Raw genomic sequence first — 11,172 nt, 5'->3', positions numbered from 1 at the left:
CTCCACCCGCCCTCCCGGCCTCCTTCTCAGACCTCCACTCTTTCGCTCTCCTCGGACAGGGCCCCTAACAAGCTCAGGCTAAGAGAAAAATCGCTACCTCCTCTCACCCTCGTTTAAAGAAAAGAAAAGAAAGGATGGAAGAAACAGAGCAGCATCAGGAACATCGGGGGTGGATTTCCCTCCCGCACAAAGCACTAGCGCGCGCCGTCCCCTTCTCTCTTTGTTGCCGTTCTCCGTTGCTTCTGGCCACGTGGCTCAGCCGAGTAACCGGGCCTGACGGCTTAAGCCAGGGCCCGAGACCCCAGAGGACTGGTTTGCGGCCCAGGAGATTGTCTTGGGGAGACGAAGAGCTCGGGACAGAGGCAGAAAGCGGGGTCTGGGCGGCGGGAAACATACTTAGAGGAGGGGAGGCGGCTGGGTAGCAGATACAAAAATAGAAATAATTTGAGGGGACCCTCGCCGGGCTTTCACTCCGGCTCTTCCTCTCCCCCCCACCCCCATTCGGAGCAGGTTCCCTTTGGCCTCCCGCGCTGGGGCGCCCCCTAGCGACAGCCTCAGCAGCGGGCAGAGGGCACGTGGGCGCACAGGGGGCACCGGGGGCGCTCAGGAGACTCCCGGGCACACTCGGAGCGGCGGGCGCGGCCCCCTGGCGGCGGCGGCGTAGTTATCTGGTGAGAGGCGCCTCGTCCCTCTGGTCCGGCGGGCTCACAGCCGTCTTGCTAAGCACTGCGGCAGAGTAGGGCAGGAAGCCGCTCTCGGAGCGCGGGGCCGCGGCGCTGCAGCCGAAGTCCGAGCCCCCGGCGGCCCCCGCGCTGCCGCCGCCACCCCCGCCGCCCCCGCCGCCACCCCGGGAGCCCAGGGAGGCGGCGGCGGCAGCGGCCGCGGCCGCCGCGGCGGATTGACTGCTGTGGCAACTGAGGCACGAGCAGGGTGCGGAGCCACCGCTGGGGGGCGCCCCGGCCGCCGCGGCCGACGACGCCGCGGCCGCCGCAGCTGCTGCAGCAGCCGCGGCCGAGGCCGCGCTGTTGAGCCCTGCGGCGGCCGCCGGCGTCTGGTAGAGGCCCGGATGGCGGAAGCTACACAGCAGCTCCGGCCTCGAGTAGGGGTGAGAGAGGGCGCGGAAGGTGTCCAGCGGGCGGATGGAAGTGGCGAAGGGCGATGAGGCCGCGGCCGCCGCGCCAGAGGCCGCGGCCGCCGCAGCCGCAGCCGTGACGCCCACGTGCGGGTAGTAGTGCAGCGGCACGTGCGAGTGAAAGGGGTAGGGCAGGCTTCCGGTGGCGGCCGCGTGCGTCATCATGTAGGTGTAGAAGCTGGGGTCGGCTGGGTGCGGCCACGACATGGCCAGGCGCTGCCGCTTGTCCTTCATGCGCCGGTTCTGGAACCACACCTGCGGGGAGAACCGCGCCGCGGCCCGAGTTAGGGCGCGCCCCGAGGCTCCAGCCCCCTTCCCGGGCCTCCCCGCCCCTCCCGGACCTCCGAATGGCCTGGCCTACGCCCCTCCGACCGGGCCTAGCCCTGAGTCCCCTCTCCTCTTGCAGCTTAGACAGTGTGGGCGGCAGTGTGGACCGCCGTAGGCACACCCTCCTCAGCGTAAAGAGTCTTCTTCCCTGTGTCCGATTGCTGCGGCTCCTCGGGCTTCTGCTCCCTTGCTTTTGGATGCGTTTTCTCGTCCCAACCCAACCTTTCCTCGCGTTCCCGCCACCCACCGGTGCCGGGCCTCGCTGAGCACCACCCATCTCTCAATCCCAGGATTTGCACGGGGATTCTAGGCCTCCTTTGAAGAGAAGCTGCCACGCCAGCTTTTCTAAAAAGTTGCCGCGCGAGGTCTTGAGTCCTCTGAGCTGCAAGGACTTGTCCCGAGGGGCACGGGTCCGGTTCTGATACTGAAGGGCTGATTTTGTTGGAATCGTTTGCTTCAAATGAGTGGCGGGAGCAACATCCTCTTAAACTGGGAAGGGGACTTTTCCACCCCTCCCAACACAGTATCTAATGAAGACATCATTCGTCACAACTCTAAATTAAAGAAAGCCCGACCAAACCGAAGGGGGACTTTCACACTCCTCCCCTACCCCGTGGCGTATCCTCTTTTCTTTTTCTAGAGTGCCGGATCCTCCGTAAAGTGTTCATCAAGTCGCCCAACCTCCTGGCTATCTCTCCTGGACGTACGATAAAATTAATCATCTAAAGATATATAAATAAGGACAATTTCGTTTCTCCCCCCCAGGAGGTTGCTTATTTTTCCCCGTTGCCCAGGAGAAAAATGTTTAGAAAACTACTTTCTCAACCCAATCGATTTTTAAAATACAGTATCCTTTCTCCTTGTTGTAACGATTTATGTGGAAAATAAATCTCCAAGATCAAGAGCAAATGAAAAGTTTCACCTCTGGTTCGTGCCGGAGGAACAAAGACCAGCCGGCTTTGCCGCCGAGGGGAAAGTGGGGCCATGGACATGGGCTAGGCGCACCTGGGAAGGCGCTGAGCGGAGGCGAGCGTTTGAGGCATGGGCTGCGCCATTCAGGGGCCTTCCCAGGTCAGCCAGGCTGGCCAACCCTTCGGATACAGCAGCTAAGAAATAAATATGCCCATTCCTTTAGTGACTCTCCCCGCGGGTTTTCAGGCCCTCAGCTAAATCTAGCCACCCAGAAAGGAGAAACAAAAATCAACCCAGACACCCCGGGGGAGGGGGCTACAACGGCGCATGCTGGAATCAATACCTTGATAGTGGTTTCGGGAAGGTTGAGCGCAGCGGCCAGCTCGCACCGGCGGGGCCGCGACACATAGTTCTCCCGGTAGAACTCCTTCTCCAGGCGCGCGATCTGTTCGCGGGTGAACGCCGTGCGGTAGCGCCGCACCTGATCCGCGCCAGAGCCGGAGCCGCCCAGCGCCGCGCCCCCGCCGCTGCCGCCGCCGCCTCCATGCAGGCTGCCGAGGCCGGAGCCTGACGCAGACGTCGTGGTGCCCGCGGCTGAGCCACTCTCCGCGAACCCTGGCAAACAAACGGCCGACAGCGCATGAGTCACTGTAGGATCAAGATCCCGGCGCTGGGGCTGCACGCGGATGGGGGAAGCCGCGAGAGGAAGGCGAGGCGCTGCCTAAATTGATGGGGTCTGTCATGCTTACAAATTGCTGCCGTTAATGGAATCAATAAAGTTTGGGAGCCCTTCATAACCAAATAATAGGAACGCAATTAGGGAGGGTTGTTTTGTTTTAGTAATTGGAAATTTTCAACTCAGGAGGAAAATTGGCCGAGGGAAAATGCCTACATCTAGATTCAGTTTGGGAAGCTCTGGATTTGCCATGGTCTGGAGACCGCAGGGCAGCTTTCCGTAAGGCCTCTAACCTTTCTTTGACAGTCTTTGGGATTTGGTTTAAAATATTTTAAAATTCGAAAGACAGCAGCAGCTCAAACCGGAACCACTTGGGGATGGACTCTACTTTTCAACTCTTTCTCCCGCTGACCGAAGAGGGTCTCCTAGAGGCGCCCATCAAGGCTCCGTTCGACTTACTTAGAATGCCCTCTCCACTCGGCCTTGGGGTTCGGAGGCCGCGGAGTTCAGAGCAGCTGCCCAGCGCACCCTTCCCCCAGCGCGATTCAGTGGATGGCTAGGGGTCGGTCGGCTCGCACGGGCGTTTAGACCCGCAAGCAAAAACATTTTCTCGGACTCTGGAGCGAGGGCAGGCCCCAGGCCTGCGTCTCTCCGGGAGGCTCAAGGAGCAGAGCCGGAGGGCACGGTCCCACGACTGCGTCCCGCCCCCGCCCGAACCAGCTCGCTGCAGAGGGTCGGAGAGGGGCAAAGGCACCAAGAAGGGCCAGCAGGGCAGCTGAGGAACAGAGAGGATGGGACTGGAGAGCGCGGCGCGGGCGGCGCGATTACCTTTGCCATTGTTTTCCTTGAGCGGCGCGGCGCCGAGGCCGCCGGGGGAGCGCAGCGCCGAGCAGCCCACCTCCACGTCGCTGCTCATGTCCGCCTCGGCGGCCGCCTCTGAATAATGGCCCGGCTTTTTTCGGCCCTCCGCGGCGGACGCGATTTCGGAGGAGACCGTGCTTTCGCTGCCCGGGTGCTGCAGGTTGAACAAAGTGTCTATTTCGAATTTGCCCTTGGCAGGGAGGTCTCCCAGAGCGTTGTGCAGAGGGGCGGACGGCAGGCGCGGGCTGAGGCGAGCCGGGTGCTGCGAATTTTCCAGGGCCTCGAGGACAGCATTGCCAGCCGAGTCGGACAAACTGGAGAACCTCTTGCCGGCCGTGGGGCTGTGCAGCCCTCTCTCCATCAGAATCATCTCTTTTCTTATTCTTTCCATCATCTCAGCTTTCTAAAAAATGTCACAGTGGCCCGGCTGTCCCGTCCTAATGATGGGCTGCGCCTAGGGCTAATTCTCATTCAGCCCCAGCGAGCGCCTCTAAATATTATTATCTCTTTTGGAGGGAGGCGGAAAAATTGTGGGATGCCAGAGCGAGGGAATGACTGGTCAAAATGACCCATACATCCTTCCGAGCCCGAGATGTCATTCATCAAAAAGTAGCGCTCGCTCGTCATTAAGGTACGAATGACGCCGTTCGAATAATCATTTATTGTAACAGGTTTATAAGCAAATAAATACACGCTCCTGTCAGTGGGTAATGAAGGCGGCTTCAGAGCAGACAAATAGATCCAGGTAGGAGGCGAGAAGAGACAAGAAGTGAGGAGGAAGGCTCCGGTCCTTTGCCCGCTCAGAGCCGGTTCTGCTCGCCCGGGGGTTTGGCCTCGGGGGTGAAATTGACAGTCTGATTAATAGAGCGCGCCGCGGCACATTTCCCCCTTCATTTAGGGGCATCATTACGCTCTCAGTTTGCTGGGTTGCCCCTTAGGTCCTAATCATGCAGCGCCTTCCTCATTTTTCCTCGGACACAGATACGTGTTAAATAATAGATAATGCTTTGATTTTCCAGAGTAGGTCGTCGGGAAGTTTTTTCGTTTTTTTTTTTTTTAAACATTTACAAGCGGGGCGGGGGGGCAAGGGGGAGGATGTAGGAAGAGTTGCGTAAGGAGAAGACCTTGCGCTCCTGTCTGGATTACTTATCTTTCGAATTTCAGAACCAAATATGTATTTTATTTAACAAATAGGACGCCGCGTTCTCTCTCTCCCCACTTCTTCGCCTCAGTCAGCCTGGCTGCTCTCCTCCCACCCCGGGAGGGAGACAAACACACACACACACACACACACACACACACACACACACGCACAATCTCATAGAGTTTTGAAAGCACTTTAGTGCTACGTGGCTGGGGAGGTGCGTTGGGCCCGCGCCTCCAAACGGAAATCATTAGGTCCTCTCTGATTTTTTAACACCGTTTGCAGAGTGAGTTCTGAACTTGAAGTCCCGGAGTTTTTACTTTTATAATCCTGCTGATGGGTAGGCTTCTCGCCTACGCATTTTCCCTGGGGGAAATGAACTCGACTGGACGATTTCATAGCAGATTTCGACAGCTAACTTTAAACACAGTCGCAATTTACAGTGCCATATGGGCCTCCCTAAATCCACCTTTTACGTTGCCAGCTTTCTCCCTCCCTCCTCAAATCGAATTATTTGTAGCAAAGTTGCAGGATTTCGATGTCAAAGATAGGATAGAAGAGACTTAGTTTCCTTCCCCTACCATCCCCCTGCCCTCCCTTCCCCACTCTGCTCTTCTTCCTTCTCTCCTTCTTCCCCTCCCCCACCCCAGCCCCTTACCTGTGGCCAGGGATATTCCCTGCGCTGGGTCTGGACGCGAAAAATCGCGGGCTAGCCTTGCTGCTGCTCCTCCCGACCTGAGCTTGGCGGCCGAGCCTCTTGGCGATAACTTTGATGGTCATAATGACGCTGGTGGCAACCATTTTAACGAAGATCAATCTTCACTCAAGGCCGTTGCACGTCTCCTCCCTCGCTTGCGCCGCACAGTGCTCGGGCCCCCAACGAGCTGTGCGGGTCCACCCACCAGCTGCCCAAAGGGAGAGATCCACGGCCACCGGCAGGAACAAGGGGGGGTAGAGAAGAGACCCGGAGGTCGGCCTGAGAGCTTCCGAAGCGGCAGAGAGACCCTGGCAATCTGGGCTCTGGTCTCGGGTCCTGCATCCACGCCTCACCGCCAACCCAGACCCCAACCCAGCCCCCCCTCCCCCCGCTTCCTCCCTGCCGCCACACCCAGCACATCGGGGGTGTGTTAGGGGCAAACCCGAGGTCTATTCGTCCATCTCTCTGTTGGCGCCTTCCTTTTAACCTTGGACCCGTTGGGGGCGCGTCAGGAATGTAAGGGGAGGCGAGGTGTGAAGGATATTTATATACATTTATACACATAGCCAATGCCAAAAGTTTCTCTCCTATTCCCCTTGGCACCAACTTATTTCAACAACGCGAGTTTTGCTTCGAAAATCAATTCCACCTCTTTCAGATAATAAATGGAATTCTCCCGCAAGGTGAGAAATGGAAATCTGGATAGGCACCTGGTGGCTTGGGAGGTCAATGGTGGGACTCACTGTGGGCGTCGGGAGCTCGGAGGAGGACATCACCCGGGTCCACCTCCGCCCCTGCCCCAGAGACCACCCGACTCTGAGCACTATGAGCCCTTCTCGCGCCGGCTTTCCGGCCATAAACGTGGCCACAGCTCAGCCTTAAGGATGCCCCCACCTCTCCTTCCCTGCTCCATAGTCCGGGTGCCCAGCTCCACCATCCCTGGCAGGCCGCGCCCAGCGGAGGGGGTTGCTGTCCCAGGAACTTGGGAAGGGTACCGCCTAGTCCCACTTAGCTTTGGGGACTAAATGGGACACTTCGGTCCAGGCTCCGGTCTGTGGCGGCGGGGTGTTTGTGTGGGGGAGGGGGACGGCAAGGCACTGGCGGGGGTGGAATCGGGCGGAGGCGCGACTTAAGCGGAAGTCGCGGATGCCTTTATTGCTGTCGTTTGGCGCCCCCGTCTGTTTTCCTCGCGGTTTCGGCGGCTGTGAGCTGCTTTCAATCGCAGGAGCCGCCGCTGGGGGCTGGGTGCTGACGGCAGCCCCTTCCTCTTTCACCCCGCGAGTGGGTCTCCAACTTCCTCCCTTCCTTTGGGGACCCCTCGGCTCTAGTTCCAAAGCCTGTAGCAAACCGGACCTCTGTTGAAAAGGGAAAACACCATGTCTCGGCGACGCCTTCATTCATTAGTGGTTTCAAAAACTATTTTGCATCTTTTAAATAACACTAATATTGCTTATTCTAGCACGTTTATTATGAAAAGTACATTCGAGACCATGTCAAGAAAACTGCTCACACTAAAAGACACCTCTAATTTTTCACTGAACTGTTTAGCTGATGATGTTTCATGGGAGACAGTTAACATTCCATTACAATATTTAATGTCCCTTAATTTATTTAGATTCCACATCTACTACTGGCAGTAGCAATACTGGCCGACCTATACAGAGCTTTTACTCTGAAATTACAAGTGCTTTTTACATACATTAGCTCCTCTAAAGCTCACAGCAACTCTAGAAATCGATTCTATTATTATCCCTTTTTCAGAGATGAGAAGCCTTCCACACAGAGGTTAGAGAATTTGCTTGTGATTTAAGTTATCTCTGATAATATCCAAAATATATGGTTTTTTAAAGCTTTGGGCAGCATTTTTGGTTGGTTCTTTAATTTTGCATATGTCCTCTTTAAATATAGGCCTACCTCAAAAATATTGAGTCTGTATAGAGGTAATGAAAAGACTGATACAGTTCTGTTGGGGTTTATTATTGAAATGCCCAAACCTTGCACCTCTCCTGGAATGTCCAGGCTGAGACTGGGAACAGCCTGTCAGAAGTCCCTGGTTTTCAGACGCAGCCTCCCGGCCACCAAAACCTCCTACTCACTACCAAGGCACAAGGCTCATTAAAAAAAAAAAAAAAATTCAACCCATGCCCGCATGGTTTGGCAGGAACTTCTAAGATGCGTTGGGGGTGAGGGTTCAGGAAGGACTTTCTCCAAAAGGACTGGAAAGCACTTTTTGCTCCAAAGGAGGAATTACATGAAAGAGGCCTAAATTTGTTGTTGTTGTTAGGCCTCCAGACTAAATATTTGTTTCTTGAGCAGCGGCGGGTCCTCCGAGGTGAAGTGGTAAACACTTTGGCCTTGGACTGAAGGTAATAAAAATGTGTCCAGGCTGCCTGAGGGGAGGAGCGCCCGTAGAGCCGGAGCTGCCGCTGAGCCCGGCGAGCAGCCGGGCCTGGCTCCTGCCTTCGGCGAGGAAGACGCCGAGCCAACGGGGCCGAAACCCGCAGGCCCGCAGCCGGACGCAAGCTCGCTCAAGGACTGGGGCCGCCAGGTGCGGTGGCACAGCAGGACGTCTAGAGCCTGGGCTGCGAGCACCGGTACACTTCTTTAGGTTGAGTGCGGTCCCCACGGCTCGGAGGTTTCGGTTTATAAAGGAAGATGTGGGTCTGGCGACTCCAGGCGGACTCTCTACTGGCAACTTTTTGCTGCCATCCCTCAGCAGGCCGACCTCGCGCCGTCTCCTCTCTGGCCTCTCTGGCTTCTATTTCTCCTCCTTTCCCCTACAATCCCGCTCCCACCAGGACCAACTGGGGTGGGGGCAGGGAGGGTACTTGCTCCCTGGACTCGGGGGCTACCCGACTCAATGCCTGCCTGAAGCTCGTGCGCCCTCCGACGCGACAGGAAAACTTGCAGGGACATCTAGCGCCGGGCCTGGGGAACTGCGCGCCGCCCAGCCGGGAAGCTAAGCCTGACCATTTACTCCTCCGCCTCCTTCCCTTCTCCTCCTCCCCCCCCCCACCCCCCTCCCCTTCGTGGTTAGGCATTTCCCTAACCTTCATCCCTTCGTTTCGCCAGTGACCACAACTGGATTTCCCACAGAGACAACGGGGCTCTGCGGAATGGGGGTAGGGGTGGAGACAGAGAGAGACTTATTTATTTTCTTTTCAAAGGGCCGACAGAGTGAGCACTTACTGGACTTCAGTTAACAACGATACTGCTAGAGAAGTTTTCCGAGGGTAACCCCACACCTTGAGTTGTCGGACGAAACAGCAGAAGATGGGTTTCGGTCCCATCTTTCGTTTTGTGAAAAGCAACAAGTTCTCCGGATCCTACGGCTCTGCACCCACCTTCTGGCGCCCCCTTCGCAGTGAGATTAGTACTTCTTTGAGAGAGAAGACACTGGCTGTGTTTAATTCCCGCCAGGACTGGAGGAGTTCTCTCCATCCCAAACAAGGGCCCACCGCCCTGCGGGAGGTAAACCTGTTATCGCCAAATAACCCTTGAGTTTGAAGAGGTTTTTTGTTATTGTTGCAAACCATTTACATTTAATAAAGCCTAATTGTGTTGTTAAATCCAAATGGAATACATCTCAGACACAGAAAGTGCCTCAACTCAGGATTCCACTGTCTGGCTTTTGCTAGAGACCCCTTTCTTCACCCCGGATTTGTTGTTGTTGCTTTTTTAATCCTTTTGCTATTTCCAGCCTGAGTGAAAATGGGTATTGCCTGCAGAGGGAAAATTAGCTCCAAAGTTGGCAGAGCACAGACTTGGTTAAGAGCACTGTCCAGCCAGTTCCGCTGGATTTAAGACTTGACTTTGGAATTAAGACTTCATTTCTACACTGAAGTTTTGGCTTCTTACAAGTTAATTAGGGTGGTGTCCCGCACTTTCTAGTGTGGCCATCAAGGAAAACACTTTCAAAGGAGTCCCCGCGACCTCATTCTGTTAGGATCCAGCTATTGTTGTCCTGGCCCTAATGGCCAACGATTAGGTGGTTATTTGAGCTCATCGCTGTTTTGGCAAGCAAAGGAACTTATGTTCTTCAATAAATCTAAATCGTGGCCCGCATCTACCGATTCCTCAACCCAGGACAGCGACATGATTTGAAAGGTCAGCTATAAGGAGGAAAAGAGAGGATGTGACTTCCAAAACGGCATCAATTCCCAAAAAGGATGCCTGGACAGGCAAAGGAGGGAAAGGAGCAAGTGATGGGAGGGGAGAGCAGAGGTGACCTGACTCTCTCTGGTAGAGTAGCACTTTGAGCAATGAAGGGCCATCCTGAGTTTCTCGCCAAAATCAGGAAAGATGGGAAAAATCGCTGAGTAACAATGCATCAGGTTTTGGAGACATTCTTGCTTGCAAAGATTTTCGTTTAACAAAGACTATTTCTGTTGTTAAAGCCCCAACATAATACACCCACCCCCCCACACACAAAGTTCAGTCTGTGCTCCTGGCCAGCTAAAGAAAACTATTCCCATTAAGTTTAAACCTAAAATCAGCTTGGATACAGGGTATAAAAGCTAAATGAAATGTTTCTGCAAATTCAGCCTCAAAATTCCTCCACTACCTACCACCCCCAGCTTGTAAATTATGTGTCTTCTTAGTTCTCAAACAGAGCAGCCCTGACTTTACCTGGTACTCAACCACAGCCCTATAATCCAAGAGCAGCAGCTGCCCTGGGGTGCTGGGTTTAGGGGGCCCTCATATGGTCCAGTCAGAGCCTCTTTCCTAAGGGGAATCCCCTCCCCCATGGCCAGGACCTAGAAGGCTGTACTGGAAAAAGGTTCAGCTGCAGAATAGCAAGAGGCTATGCTCCTTATTGTTCAAAACCTCCCTGGTCTCTGAATACCTGCTAGGATGGGTAGAGACTTGCCAGAGTTCTACAAGGAAACTGAAGGCATGGCCACCATTGAGAAATGTCTTTCAACCAGAGCATTAATTCACTTTGCTTCCAGTCCTGCACAACTTAATCTGCTGCATGGAAAATTAAGCCAAAAGTGAAGGGCTGTCTTAAATCAGCAAAACTTGACAAGTTCTTCCTTCCTATCTTAATTTCACTTTCTTCATTTTTAAGCATATAATCAGTCATCAAAATCGAGAATCAGATAGAAAATGCAGCAGAAATTCCAGGACACAAAATCACAGAGATATTTAGTTTTAAGAAACTAAAAGTTCGTTGGTTCCAGTTATATCTTAGAAATATTTCAAACAATTTGTTATTTGAGGTGAGAGGAAAAAAATTTTAAAGTATCTCCATGTTTTCTCTCTCTGAGAAAAAGAAAGGGATACAAAGGAAAAATAAGAACACTTCAGGGCAGTATCCCATGACTGGTTGGTACCGAAATTGTTGGGTAAAGAAACCCAGCCAAACTCTTTCAAAAAGTCAGCAACACTGTCACCTGGCTCTGGCTGGCATAAAAAAAAAA

General features: G+C 54.4%; 1 protein-coding gene across 1 annotated transcript; it reads right to left on the bottom strand.

Moving 5' to 3' along the window:
• Positions 1–664: 664 nt before the first annotated feature.
• EVX2 (even-skipped homeobox 2) lies at positions 665–4,302 on the bottom strand. The gene is made up of 3 exons (XM_057743844.1): positions 3,876–4,302; positions 2,715–2,986; positions 665–1,387 (listed from the first exon to the last, which is right to left on the bottom strand). The coding sequence occupies exons 1-3, from the start codon at positions 4,300–4,302 to the stop codon at positions 665–667; spliced, it is 1,422 nt and encodes a 473-aa protein (XP_057599827.1).
• Positions 4,303–11,172: the final 6,870 nt, after the last annotated feature.

Source organism: Hippopotamus amphibius, chromosome 8 (assembly GCF_030028045.1).
Source record: "Hippopotamus amphibius kiboko isolate mHipAmp2 chromosome 8, mHipAmp2.hap2, whole genome shotgun sequence".
NCBI lineage: Eukaryota > Metazoa > Chordata > Mammalia > Artiodactyla > Hippopotamidae > Hippopotamus > Hippopotamus amphibius.
The sequence above is the reverse complement of the archived record's forward strand: the minus strand, read 5'-3'. Positions and strand labels throughout refer to the sequence as shown.